General features: G+C 46.2%; 1 protein-coding gene and 1 pseudogene across 1 annotated transcript in view; one reads left to right on the top strand and one right to left on the bottom strand.

Annotated features, from left to right (window-relative positions):
* DNASE1L3 (deoxyribonuclease 1L3) overlaps positions 1–12,352 on the bottom strand; it is a 33,587-nt gene that overhangs the window by 15,703 nt on the left and 5,532 nt on the right. The window contains exons 2-5 of the mRNA XM_006169173.3: positions 10,622–10,710; positions 5,834–5,923; positions 4,655–4,761; positions 1,457–1,569 (exon numbers count right to left, since the gene is read on the bottom strand). Of these exons, the coding sequence (XP_006169235.1) occupies positions 1,457–1,569; positions 4,655–4,761; positions 5,834–5,923; positions 10,622–10,710 (399 nt within the window). The remainder of the gene's footprint in view (positions 1–1,456; positions 1,570–4,654; positions 4,762–5,833; positions 5,924–10,621; positions 10,711–12,352) is intronic.
* LOC114006282 (ubiquitin-like protein FUBI pseudogene) lies at positions 11,898–12,258 on the top strand (annotated as a pseudogene).

The raw sequence follows: 12,352 nt of genomic DNA, 5'->3' as shown, positions 1-12,352 counted from the left end.
CATAGCCATTACGCTAACTGCTGGTGGCCAGGTGTTTGCTTTTCAATAGCTGATATGAGTAGTTGACATGTAAACATTTTCTCAAAAATATGTAAAACCGTACTGTCTCTGTTATAGAGTCACAAACAAAATTATAACAAATATTTGGAACATTATCTTTAAAATTCAGGGTTTTTTTGAAAATTTGAAAGTTATTAACTGTCAAGAACTATGGAGTATGAGCAAAATTTTTTGATATATAAAGTAAATGTTTGTGAGAAAATGTAAAAATAAATAAGTGATTAAAAAATAGAAAGAGAACTTCCCCCTCTTCATTTTTGGATGAGGAAAGTCTCCCCAGCACCTGACATTCCATAGATGCCCAATATATTCTTTGCGAATAAATGAATTATTTCATAATTTTTGGAACAAGTCCTTTTCTTGTCCTGCTATTTATGAAGAAGCAACAGAATACCCACTTGGAAGACTGCGTTTACAGTTTCCTTGACTCATTTTGCACTGGGAGCAGCAGAACTGAGGGGCAGGGGTAGGGGGGAATCCCAGGAGTCACATGAGGGAAGAGATGGGAGGAATGCGGAAGTAAAGACCTCTTGAATACTTCCATATTTGCTGAGAGCTTTCAGAGCTTGCAGCCACAGTGGGCGGCATCTGTGTTTCCGAGGAAGAAAAAAATCCAGGCCTAAGGTATGCAGATGCAAGACCAGCACCCCAACTGTCCTCTCCCTTCTCTATCTCAGTCCATGAGGTTGGGGTGGAGCTGAATTTAGCCAATTACATTTAGCCAATTAGAATGCTTCACTCCCTGCAGACTGTGATTGGCTCAGGTATGGACACATGATCCAATGAGAACCAATAAGATTTAATTCCAGGATCTTTGTCTCACTGTGGGAAAAGAAATTGGCCAGTTGGTCTTGAGACTGCTAGTTGGTGCTATTTTTACTACCCCATGGGTAGAGGTGGTCCAAGGCTGGAGCCTGCCTAGAGAAAGGATGGCCAAGAAATGGAAAGGAAGAGAAGACCAAGCCCTGATTACCTTGCCTGAGCCCTGGATCCAGCTATGCCTGAACTACTCCTGTACATTTCAGTTACATAAACCAATAAATTGTTCCTCCTTTTCGTGAGCAAGTGTGAGGCCCTGTCACTTGTGTTTGAAACTTGGGGACGATGAAAGTAGCTACTTCATGGATTATGGGGAGGAGTAAACAGACTTGCCCACTTCAACCCTCAGCACAGTGCCTGGATCCTGCTATTCAGGCAGTACCTGTTACACACAGGGACAGTACCCCGGCAGATTTTCCAAGGAAGATATTAAGAACCGAGGAAAGGCTTTCACTGTGGCTGTAAAGTGGTGCACATGCCCTGCCCCTCTAACCCTCCCCTCTCACCCTCCCTGGGAAGGTCTTCATCCCGCTCAGGCCCTGCTCGATAAGAACTGGAAAAACACTGAGGTCATCACCTCTGCGTTCCAACGGTGTTTCAGATCCATGTAAACATCAGCCAGCTTGTCGATCTCTCTAACAGATGTCTCTGGGGTGGTGTGCAGGGGGACGATCACAAAGTCCTTGACAGCTGAGAAACAGGAAAGAGGCAAGGTCACATACTTCCCGTGTCAACACAAACACCACTCAGAGGAAACAGGCTCTCCCTTCCAGAAGGTACAGGTTGCATCCACTGGGTCCCCAGTTCCCAAAGGGTCCAGTCAGTGGTTGAGGCGTTGTTTGTTTGTTTGTTTGTTTATTTATTTATTTTTTGCTAGAGGGTGCTTGTACTTGCCAGAGAGAGAGATGGAAAGGGAGAGGGAGAAAGCAGCCCTCAATGGGTCATGGTTACCTGCAGTCCGTTCTCATTTCTCCAACCTGTTGGGATTTGGGGCATGCATGCACATGTACCCCGGGGCTTTTGTTAAGCCACCAGGGCCAGTAAATTAGAACTGTGTAGTCAGCCATGTGGGATCCAGCTCCTTTGACCACTAGACTACAGTGCCTGCCCCTTGGGTTGCTTATTTTTAGTACCTGAAGACTCTGTTCTCCCATTTGCCCTTCCTGGCTAAGAGCAAGCTGTAGAGTGTACCCCTCGTTGGCATTATAGATGCTTTTATTTTTTCTCCCTCTCTCTTTTTTGGGCAAATCTATATTTTCTTTTTATTTCTGATATAGTTTTTCTTCTGAGATTTTAAGTTAAATAAAAATGGAAATATACAGCCATAGTTTTAATTTTTGAACAATAATGTCTGGCTTTTATACTCAGAAAAACATTTTTTTTTTTTGACGCACATTTTAAGGTGCGTCAGTTTATATTCCTTTTGTGATCAAGACTAAAAGTCCAAAAATGTTATTTAAAAAAACAAGATGGTCTTTTGTGAAGTGTCTGAAACCACCCTCCCCACCCCACCCCTCCTCCCGGGGGTGCTGAGAGAGCGGGAGTGTGGCAGTGTGGCTGAGCCTGGGAGGCAGTGCCTTGCCAATTGCTAACAGCAGCTGTGGAGTCTAAGCACCCCTTCTTTGGATGGATATTCCCCTCATGCTCTGCCCAGAGATCTGGGCAGAGAGAGCAGGCTGTGGGGTGGTGATGGCTTAAGACATATGGTGGGCAGTCAGGACTCCCACCAGCAACCTTCCTCCAGGGCCCAGACTCATCCACCAGCATCCCTCCAGCTCTCCTCCTCGGGCCTTAGCTTCAACCCCTATTCCCCCCTTGGGTCTCCCAAAATACCCACCCCTTTCCCACCTCTGAGTGCTGTGTTCATAGAGCCCTCTGCCTCAAACGCCTTTCCCCAGTGCTCTCTATGGCGGCTTCTTCAGGTCACAGCCCAGTGTCACCAAAGGCTGTCCTTGGCTGCCCTATCGAAGGTGCCCTCCCCAACTCTACAGTTCGGTGCGCTCCACTCATGACTTTCTTTATGCTCTGAAGTTACATTCTTCACTTCTTTGGCCCCCTAAACCCTAACTCCATGAAGGCAGGCTTATTTATCTATTTTGGTCACCCTCTTGGCTCCAGACCCTAGCACAGCACCTGACACATTGGATGAACTGAAAATGTTTATCGACTGAATATATGAATGAATGAATGATTTGATAAATGAATGAATGAGAAAACATGGATGAATAGCTAGCTCCTTCATCTTTAATTCCAGATCAAATGGATGTAGGAGGCTTCCTTGGCCAAGAAAAAACAAAAATAAAAACAAAACTCCAAATAGGCAGTGCTATCCCAGGGGATAAGGAGGGGTAGGGAAGCATGGAAGGGTAGAGACTCAGACAAGCAGTTTGCTCAGCATTTCCCAAAACCTCAGGTCTCTTTTGAGAATAAATCATTATTTGGGCATGAGAGGATGAGAGGACTCTCTGAACATTGTCCTGATAAGGCAAATGTGACTCATATGTCTGACAAAGACAATTATTGCACACGTTTTCTGAAGAGCACTTCTTGCCCTCAATAGCCCCCCTCCCCTTTCTCTTTCTCTATTGGGAATTCCCTACCAGTCTCCCATATTTAAACTCTGCCCCTGAGCTGATTAACCCTGGGCAGAAAGAGTTCATTTCACAGTTTAGGAAGTTTGTAGTATAGATTTAGGTCTACCTACTTATAACTCTGCATATATTTATGCTGTCATGATCTGTCTCCTCTACTACAATACAATTTCACAACAGCAGGAACCTTATCTGTCTTCCCCAGTGCTCTCAACAGAACCTGGCACTTAGTAGGTACTGAAAAAAACAGTTGATTCTATGAAGATAGAATCCGAAAGCCAGCTTTAATGCTTGACTTTCTATTGTGTGTTGCTTAGTGGTTAAAGAGCGTGGATGCCCAAAGCAGTGGCTTGGGTTACCGCCCTGGCCCATCCACTTCAGTAGTTGGGTGTTTTTGACTAGTGAGTACTTCCTTGAACCTCAGTTTTCTTGAATGTAAACCTCAGTTTTCTCATCTATAGCCCTAGTCCCTATCTGTAGTGTCTTTGTCAGGGTTATAAGAGGTCGACGACTTAATCAGGGTTAACATGAGTACTACTGTTAAGAGTTCCGGGTGCAATCTGTTTGCTTTCCTCTCTCCCCAGTCTTTAGAAGGGACAGCCATATAGTGACTGGGGGGTTGGGGGATTAGTGATACTGTAGGCTGAGGGTTCTTCTTTGGTGGCCATTGCTTGGGGATTTAGAAATGAAGGAGTAGTTGTCCTTGCCAGGAACCATGGAGTTTCTTTTTAAAAAATAATTATTCAATGTTATCTATTTATTATTATTCTTCCATTTCACTAGAGAGAGACAGAGAGAGGCAGAATGAAAAGGCAAGCCGTCAGGTCTGGGACTTGAACCATGGTCAGCCATGTGGGAGTCCAACACCTTAACCACCACACCACCTGCTGGCTTCAGGAACCATGGATTTTCCATAATAATTTCCAAGAATCTAAATGCCCCAAAGAGAGTGGACTTATCATTGACTCTGGAAGGTGGGTTCCAGACTTGAGCGATGGCATTCTGAGAAGAAAGCCTGGTGCTGTCAAACAAAACTGCATTCTCTACATCCAGGAATTGGAAAAGTCAATATGCTGTCATCTCAAACCTAAAAACGCTCCGCAAAGCCTGCGATGACAGCTTATACTCAAAGCTCACTCATGGGCTGCTGGGGAGGTCACAGTGAGAGGGACCTGGAGTCTCACCAGTGTGTGGTGACTGGAACCAGACCACAAAGGGCTCCCTGGAAAACACGTCTCCATCTTCATCATCAGGGTAGCAGTAGCTTTTCTTCACAGAGACCAGCTTTTCCCTAGAAGAGAAAACAGGAAGTGCTTTTAGCTGAGTCCGATGTTTTCTCGGTCACTCAAAAAGCAGAGGTTGAGGTTCCCATGGCTTTGTTAGCTGGCAGAGTGGGCTCGAGAACTGGAAGGATCTTTTGCCTGAGAATGAGGCGGAGTCAACCCTTAATAGCCAAAAGCCTCTGGGAGCTGAAGATCTGAGTCATACTGGGTATCTGGGTACCCATTAGACACAACAGTTACTAGTAGGGAGAAGATGCAGTCTGAAAGTTCAAGTGTCCAGCCCTTGGCCAGGACTTGACCTTGAGGCATAGAGAACTCCTGACCCAGGCAGCCATGGAGTCAACCAACAAATTGGGTGTTAGGAAGCTGCCTGTGTTTTCTTATTTGAAGCATTAATACTTCGTCTAAGCCCCAGGCTTTTTTCTCCCCCTTTTAATTCATGGTAGAGAGTGTATACCATACATGAGAGAGATTAAGTACCCTCTACAGGGTCTTGTCATGCCTCAATCCCTTTTTCCTGACTCTCCAGTTCATCAGGATCTTGGGCATACATGCACACACGTGTTTTCAAGCCACCCAGGGATCCGAACCTGCAGACGGCCATGTGGCCTCTGACACTGCAGTTTAGCTTGCTACCAACTGCATCACCAGCCTATGACTTCAGTTTTGTTTGTTTTTTAAACTTTCTAAAAGGTATGCACACTTGTGAGAGTGTGAGAGAGAGAGAGAGAGAGAGACAGAGGGAGAAAACCACCCTCCATAGGGATGGTCACACCACAGCTCCTTCTTCATTTCTCCCTCCTTTCAAGATTTTGGGCACACATGCACATGTGCCCTGCATGTTTTTTCAAGCTGCTGGGTCCAGGACTCAAACCATGCAGTTGGTCATGTAGGACCCAGCAACCTTAACCACTACTCCATCAACTGACCCAAACCCCAGTTTTGACAGCAGAGTTTTTGGTCAACGTTGAGAACAGATTAGAGAGCAAGACCTGGTTTTGAAGAAAAGATGTATGTTGATTGCATTCACGGTCATCATTTCTCAGGGGACCGTGTCCCAGGGCTCCGGAGGACACTCACCTGTAGAGAAAGGCGTATTGCTCTTTATACTTGTTTCTTCCCAGCCGAGAGCTAATCACGTAGTTGTATGTGATGCCTCTCCTTGAATTTCTAGAAAATAGAGATTTCACATCACATCTTAAAGAACATACATGTTTAAAAAAATTATTTATTTAATTTTATTTGGTATTATTACTTATTTTTAAAATTTGACCAAAGAAAAAGGGAGAGTGAGAAAGCAAACTGCCAGGTCTAGGACTCGAACCATGGTCAGTCAAGTGGGAGTCCAGCTCCTCAACCACTATGCCACCTGCCAGCCCCCACATCTTAAAGACTAAACATTCCCCCACTGCTTACATTCCCCTCTGCCTAGTCTGCCTTCCTGTTTTCCATGGCATCACATGGAAGGGCCGCTGTTCCTCATAACCTCTGAGTCCACTAAGAAACGCCACCACCGACTGGGAATGGGACATCTGCGAGAATCTTTACAGACATCACTTCCTGCCCCTGAAAGGTGGATAGTATTATTACTCCCTCTTTATAGTAATCAAGTCCAAAACTGGGAGTTGAACTCAGATCCAACTAATTTCCAGTCCCACACGCTTTGACCTGCACTGGTGGGAAACCATGAAACCCATGGAGGATCACTCAGGCCAGAATCAGCTCAGACTCCCCTCTGGTCCATGGCTGGGCTGCGGCTTAGACTTCCTGGAGGGGTAAACTTCATTAGGTCACCAAGCCCATGGCCACATGCCATTCCTGGATGTTTATCATTTGCAGGGAACTTCTCTCCTCCGAAACTCCTCAGGCATTTTCTCACAAGTCCCGGGACTATTGTTTCCAGTTGCTTTTGTTGGTATCGTGGGTGCTGGGATGCAGGCATGAGGGCCCATTGACCCAAGCCTTAGTTCTACCAGGGAAACTGGACTGTGTGTGTGTTTGCCAAACCAGCTGGTAATTCCACTCAGGGCAGAGCCTGACACAGTTTCACTCCCTCTGCCCACGGAAAGATTTAGGGCATGGCTAAGGTTGCAACATCTTCTCAGGTGCAGTTGGATAAGGGCAGCCAATCTAGACCCTTACCAACATCCCTGGACTTCAGATGCCTGTTCTCAGGTAGGCCCAGCCCTGCAGCCCAGGAATGTGGATACTTGACTCTGCTGGGCTTCCACATCTGGGGAGGCTGGCTCTGTCCTGCATCCAGCCTGCCAATCCCAGCTTGTGATGACTCAGGCCTCTTCTGCTTAGCAGGGATAAGGGCATCCAGGCCCAGCTCCGCCCGAGTCCACAGCACAGTCTGGGCAGGATGGGGAGTGCCCAGACCACTGGCAGTGGAAAGGCTCACCCCAGACTGACTGCAGGGACCTGCCTGGAGCCCCCTTGTCCCCTTAGTCCTTCCCACTCCTGGAAACTGACTGGAAAGGCTGAGGGGGCTCAGACCAGAGCACTGGCTTTGGGTCAGACATGACCCAGGTTCAAAGGTAGGCTTGGCCACTTACTGGTTGGGTGGCTTTGGGGAAGTCCCTCCTCTCTGGGCCTCCTCTCTGGGCCCCACAGGATCACACACTGAAATTGATTAATAGGATGCCTGGCTTGTAGTTAGGGGATAGTGGTGTTGTAACATATGGCTCCTGGACCCCGCCTGCCATGGGACTCCCTTCCTCTCACTCGTGGTGGACATTACGGGCACTCACAGACCACGGCTCTATGGCAGGCGCTATCCAAGCACTTACACACGTGCTTTAACTGCGTTATCACAACGTCCCACGGAGATGGCTTCTATGAGCCCCATTTTGCAGTTCGGGGTGATGAGACACAAAGTTTAGCAACTTGCCCAAGGTTATGGCGTAGCCAGGAACCAAATTCGAGAGGGGCTGAGCCAAGCATGGGCCCCCAGCTCTCACGCTACGATGAACAATGAAAGTCTTTCATTATCACAGACCAGATCCAAAAGCTGAAGGCTTGCCGAAGCTGAGAGGGATAAGCTAGCAACCTTCTATTTCAGATGAGGCTCGCCCGGGACATACCCCGCGAGAAGGAGAGGTTCCTATCCAGGCCCCTCTGAGCTGATTTGATCTTTCTTTTCTTCTCTCCCTCTTATTATTATTATTATTTTGGCTAGCAGACACATGTGCCCACCAGAGAGCAATAAAAAGAGAGAGAAAGAGGAGAAAGTATCCACCGAAGAGAATGGTCATGCCACAACCCCTTCTCCATCTCTCCCTCCTTTCAGGACTTTGGGCATGCCCCCAGCCCAAAATCTTGAGCTGCCAGGTCCAGGGCTTGAACTATGTGGTTGGCCTTGTGGGGCCCAGATCCCTTAACCACCAGGCCATGGAGCCAGGCTGAGCCTTTCATTGCTAAGAATCGATGTGTGTATTTCTAATTGCTGGAGCATGCTAATGCCAGCTATCTCTGTCAGATCGAGGTGGGGGATACAGGCCTTTCTCACCTTCTCTGCTTTTCAGTACGATTCAGTGACATGTAAATTCCTTGTAAATTTGAACTGTGAGAAAGTCACTGTTAACATTTTGGTGCATTTTCTTTGATTTTTACATTAAAAAAAAATTGGACTAACTCGATACGTATGGTTTACTTCAGTTTGTTGCTCAATTTTATAATGTATTTACAAAATCAACATTATATTAGAAGTTTTAAAAAATATTAGGGTACAGGGACCAGTTATAGTGTAATGGTTACATCGCTGGACTCCCACATAATCTACTGTGGTTCGAGTCCTGGACCTGGCAGGGCAGCTTAAAACTCATACCAGGTGCATGTGTGTGTGTGCCCAAAATCCCAAGAGGAGAAGGGATTGTGGCATGGCCATCTCCCTTGGGGATAATTTCTTGCTTTCTATTTCTCTGGCAAGCACACACGCCCTATAGCAAAAATCTCTCTTAAAAAAAATTAGGGTACATGGGAATTACCAGGAAAGCTTGCTACAAAACAAATTTCCTCTCCTAGCTAGTCTATGCAACCCAGAAATAGGCATTTTTAACTCACTCTGGGGCAGTTTTTTAGGTGGGTAAGTTTGCTGATCACTCAAAAAGAATGTAAACCATAAATTTTGTTCAATGTCATTTAAGACTATTTGAGGAAGTTACTTCTTTTGTTTTTATTGAATCTGAGATTATAAACTAATTTTGAACTTAAAAATATTCAAAGCATCCAAAAAATTAAAATAAAAAGCAAATGTCCCCTCATCCCTTCACTGACTCCCTCCATAAAGGCTATCCAATCACGTCTCCTAGAAGTAACCACTATTAACTGTTGGAGCACATCCTTCCAGTCTTTCTTCTATGCTTATCCAAACACAAACACATCCTTTTTTGTGTATGGTGTAATGTGATGACTAAAATGGGCTACAGTTCTGAACTTGCTACTGTCAATATGTTTTGAATTATCTATTTTTAATTTTATTTAGCATTACAATTATTTTTTAATATGACGAGAGACAAACAGAAAGTGAAAAAGAAAGCCACCAGGTCTGGGGCTTGAACCACGGAGTTCAGTATCTTAACCTCCATGCCACCTGCCAGTCCCTATTTTCAGTACATTGCAGCCATCTTCCCTCGCTGGAATATTTAGCTTGTCTAACTTATTCTGTGGAAAGCATAATTTTTAACAGCTGCATACTATTCCAAACTGTGAGCATATCATAATTGTGTTGACTCTTTCCTCCACAGTAAGCATTCAATCTCTCCTTTATAACAGGATTTCTCAGCTCAGCCTCTTGTCTATCACTTTCGTTTCTGTCTGTCCTGATGCCTCACCTGTTTCCCCTATTGAGCTTTATCAGACTAAAACCAGCTGGTGGGGAGTTCCCGGGGCAGAGGCTGAGAAATATTGGAAGCCTGTGGTCAGAGGAAGTGCTGACAGTAACACTAGTTTTAGTTCCTGGGGCTTTTCAGGTGTCTTTGCAGTGGCCCTGAGACCACAGAGGTCCCAAGCGCTTCCTCAGTCCCTCAACACTAAGCACACATGGCCCCTTAAAGCACTGGCTGCCCTCTTGAGAACAGAGTCAGGAAATCGCCTTTAATCAGGGAAACCTCAGTTTCGGGTCTGTGTTCTGGGAGGACCTCCCGGGGACCCTCATCCCAGGAGCCTCTTGAGAAAACAGGGCCAGCAGAAATCTAATTTCCTGGTCCTCTGACCTGAAACTATAGCAGGGAAAACACAAGTCATGGCTAGATTTAAAAACAAAATATTTAATGACAGTGGTAGAAGCGCTCACTACATAATGCAGGACTTAAAAAGCAATGCCAGAGGGCTGGCAGGTGACGTGATGGTTGGGGCACTGGACTCCCACATGGCCTACCATGGTTCGAGTCTCAGACCTAGTGGCTTGCTTTCTCACTTTCCCTCTCTCACTCTGACCCTCTCTCATCAAATTAAAAATAAATAGGGACCAGCAGTTAACGTAATGGCTATGTCGCTGAACTCCCATGTAGCTGACCACAGTTCAAGTCCTGGATCCAGTGGCTTAAACTCACGCCGGGCGCGTGTGCGTGCGTGCCCAAGATCCCAAGAGGAGAATGGAGGAGAAGGGATTGCAGCATGACCATCCCCACGGGGGGTGATTTCTCGCTTTCTCTCTGTCTTTCTGGTGTGCATATGAGCCCTATAGCAAAAACCTCTCTAATAAATAAATAAAGTTAAATAAAATCATTCTTTAAAAGAAAAAAAAGCAAGACTAGAATGGTATGAAAATGCTTGCCACTGTGTCCTGAGCCCCTGTGTGGAGCTGGGCAGAGCTTTTCACATCCGTCTTGTCTTCTAATTCCAGCGGCCCCCAGAGCCCCTTACCCGTTCAGCTTCTCCATCAGCATGGGGCAGATCATATTGTTGCTGTCCTTGATTTCCATCAGGAGGATGACGTCGCAGCGTTTGATGACCTGCCGAGACAGAAGCCCCAGGTACTTCAGGCCGTTTTCTACAAATAACAAAGCTTCTCGTGGGGCACTGCCTGGGTGTAACTATGGTGTTGGGTGCTTGTTAAAATGCTTTGGTTTCTTGGGGGACCAGCAGTTAGCATAATGGCTATGTCACTGGACTCCCACATAGTCGACCACGGTTCGCGTCTCGGACCCGGTGGCTTAAAATTCACTCCGGGTGCGTGTGCGTGCGTGCCCAAGATCCCGAGAGGAGAATGGAGGAGAAGGGATTGCGGCGTGACCATCCCCCCTAGAGGGTGATTTCTCGCTGTCTGTCTCTGTCTGTCTGGCAAGCGCACGTGCCCTATAGCAAAAACCTCTCCAAAAAAAAAAAAAAGCTTTGGTTTCTTTCCTGAACTAAATGAAGGATGTCTTGAGGTGGGTGTTTGTGTGTTCGTTTCAAAGACAAGGAGCCTGCAGCTCAGGGAAGGTGCCCTAAATTACTCCATCACCCAGCTAGAAAGTGGCTGAGGCAGAATTTGAACCCAGGTAATCCAAGACCATATTCATGACCCTTGCATATTCTACCTCTTGGCTTTGCTTAACTAATAATAATAATAACAATTTTTAAAAAGAATCATTTTATTTAACTTTATTTATTATTGTTATTATTTTCTAGTTTGATCCGAGAGACAGAGAGAGAGAGGGAAAGTGAGAAAGCAAGCCACCAGGTCTGGCACTTGAACCGTGGTCGGCCATGTGGGAGTCCAGCACCTTTAACCACCATAACACCTGCCAGCCCCAATAATAACATTTTTTAAAGAAAGAATTATTGTTTATTTAATTTTATTTATTTATTATTTTTAAATTTGCTATAGGGCACATTCGTTCACCATAGAGTCAGGGAGAGGGAAAGTGAGAAAGCAAGCTGCCAGGTCTGGAACTCGAACCACAGTCAGTCATGCGGGATTTCAGAACTTTAACCACCACGCCACCTGCTGGCCTCAATAATAACAATCTAGGAAGCCCTTAGTAAGAGAACTACTAGGCAGGCTATCACAGAAATAGAGGTATGATGACAACGGTAGCTGCGGTAAGAGCTCACATTTATTGCGCACCTACTTGGAGCCTCACAACACCCTCAGAGACAGCTGTCGTCATTGGCCCGTAAAACATGGTGGCAGCAAGGCCACAGTTCAGTCACAGACATGCAGCTCTTTGTCCACACCCAGGAGCTACCCACTCTCGAGGTGACTGGCTGGGGGACAGTCCCAAATCAAGGCCTTATAGCTCACTGGAGGGTGCTGCCCTGGAAGATCAAGGTGTGCTCTCTGCAGGCACGTCCCTGGAGGATGTGGCCACCCCAGGCCAGCATGGGATGGAGGCCCAGTCACTCTGGAAGCAGCCAGACATGCGCATGGAGGCGAAAGTTGTGATTCCCGGTCCCATACTGTGAAGGTGAGAGGTCGCACTTACCAGGTGGCCAAACAGAAGAAGCAGTACAGCCAACACTTTGTCAGTGCTGTGCCCAACTTTGGCAAGAAGGAGGGCCCCGATGCCAATTCTTAAGCCCTTTGTAATCCCAGTTTTCTCTAATAAAGCCAAAGGTCCAAAACCAAAATCCACTAACTACACATAGACAGAAACCACGTACAGAGCGGTT

This window comes from Tupaia chinensis, unplaced genomic scaffold (genome assembly GCF_000334495.1).
Source record: "Tupaia chinensis unplaced genomic scaffold, TupChi_1.0 Scaffold146828_1, whole genome shotgun sequence".
In the NCBI taxonomy this organism is placed as follows: domain Eukaryota; kingdom Metazoa; phylum Chordata; class Mammalia; order Scandentia; family Tupaiidae; genus Tupaia; species Tupaia belangeri.
The sequence above is the reverse complement of the archived record's forward strand: the minus strand, read 5'-3'. Positions and strand labels throughout refer to the sequence as shown.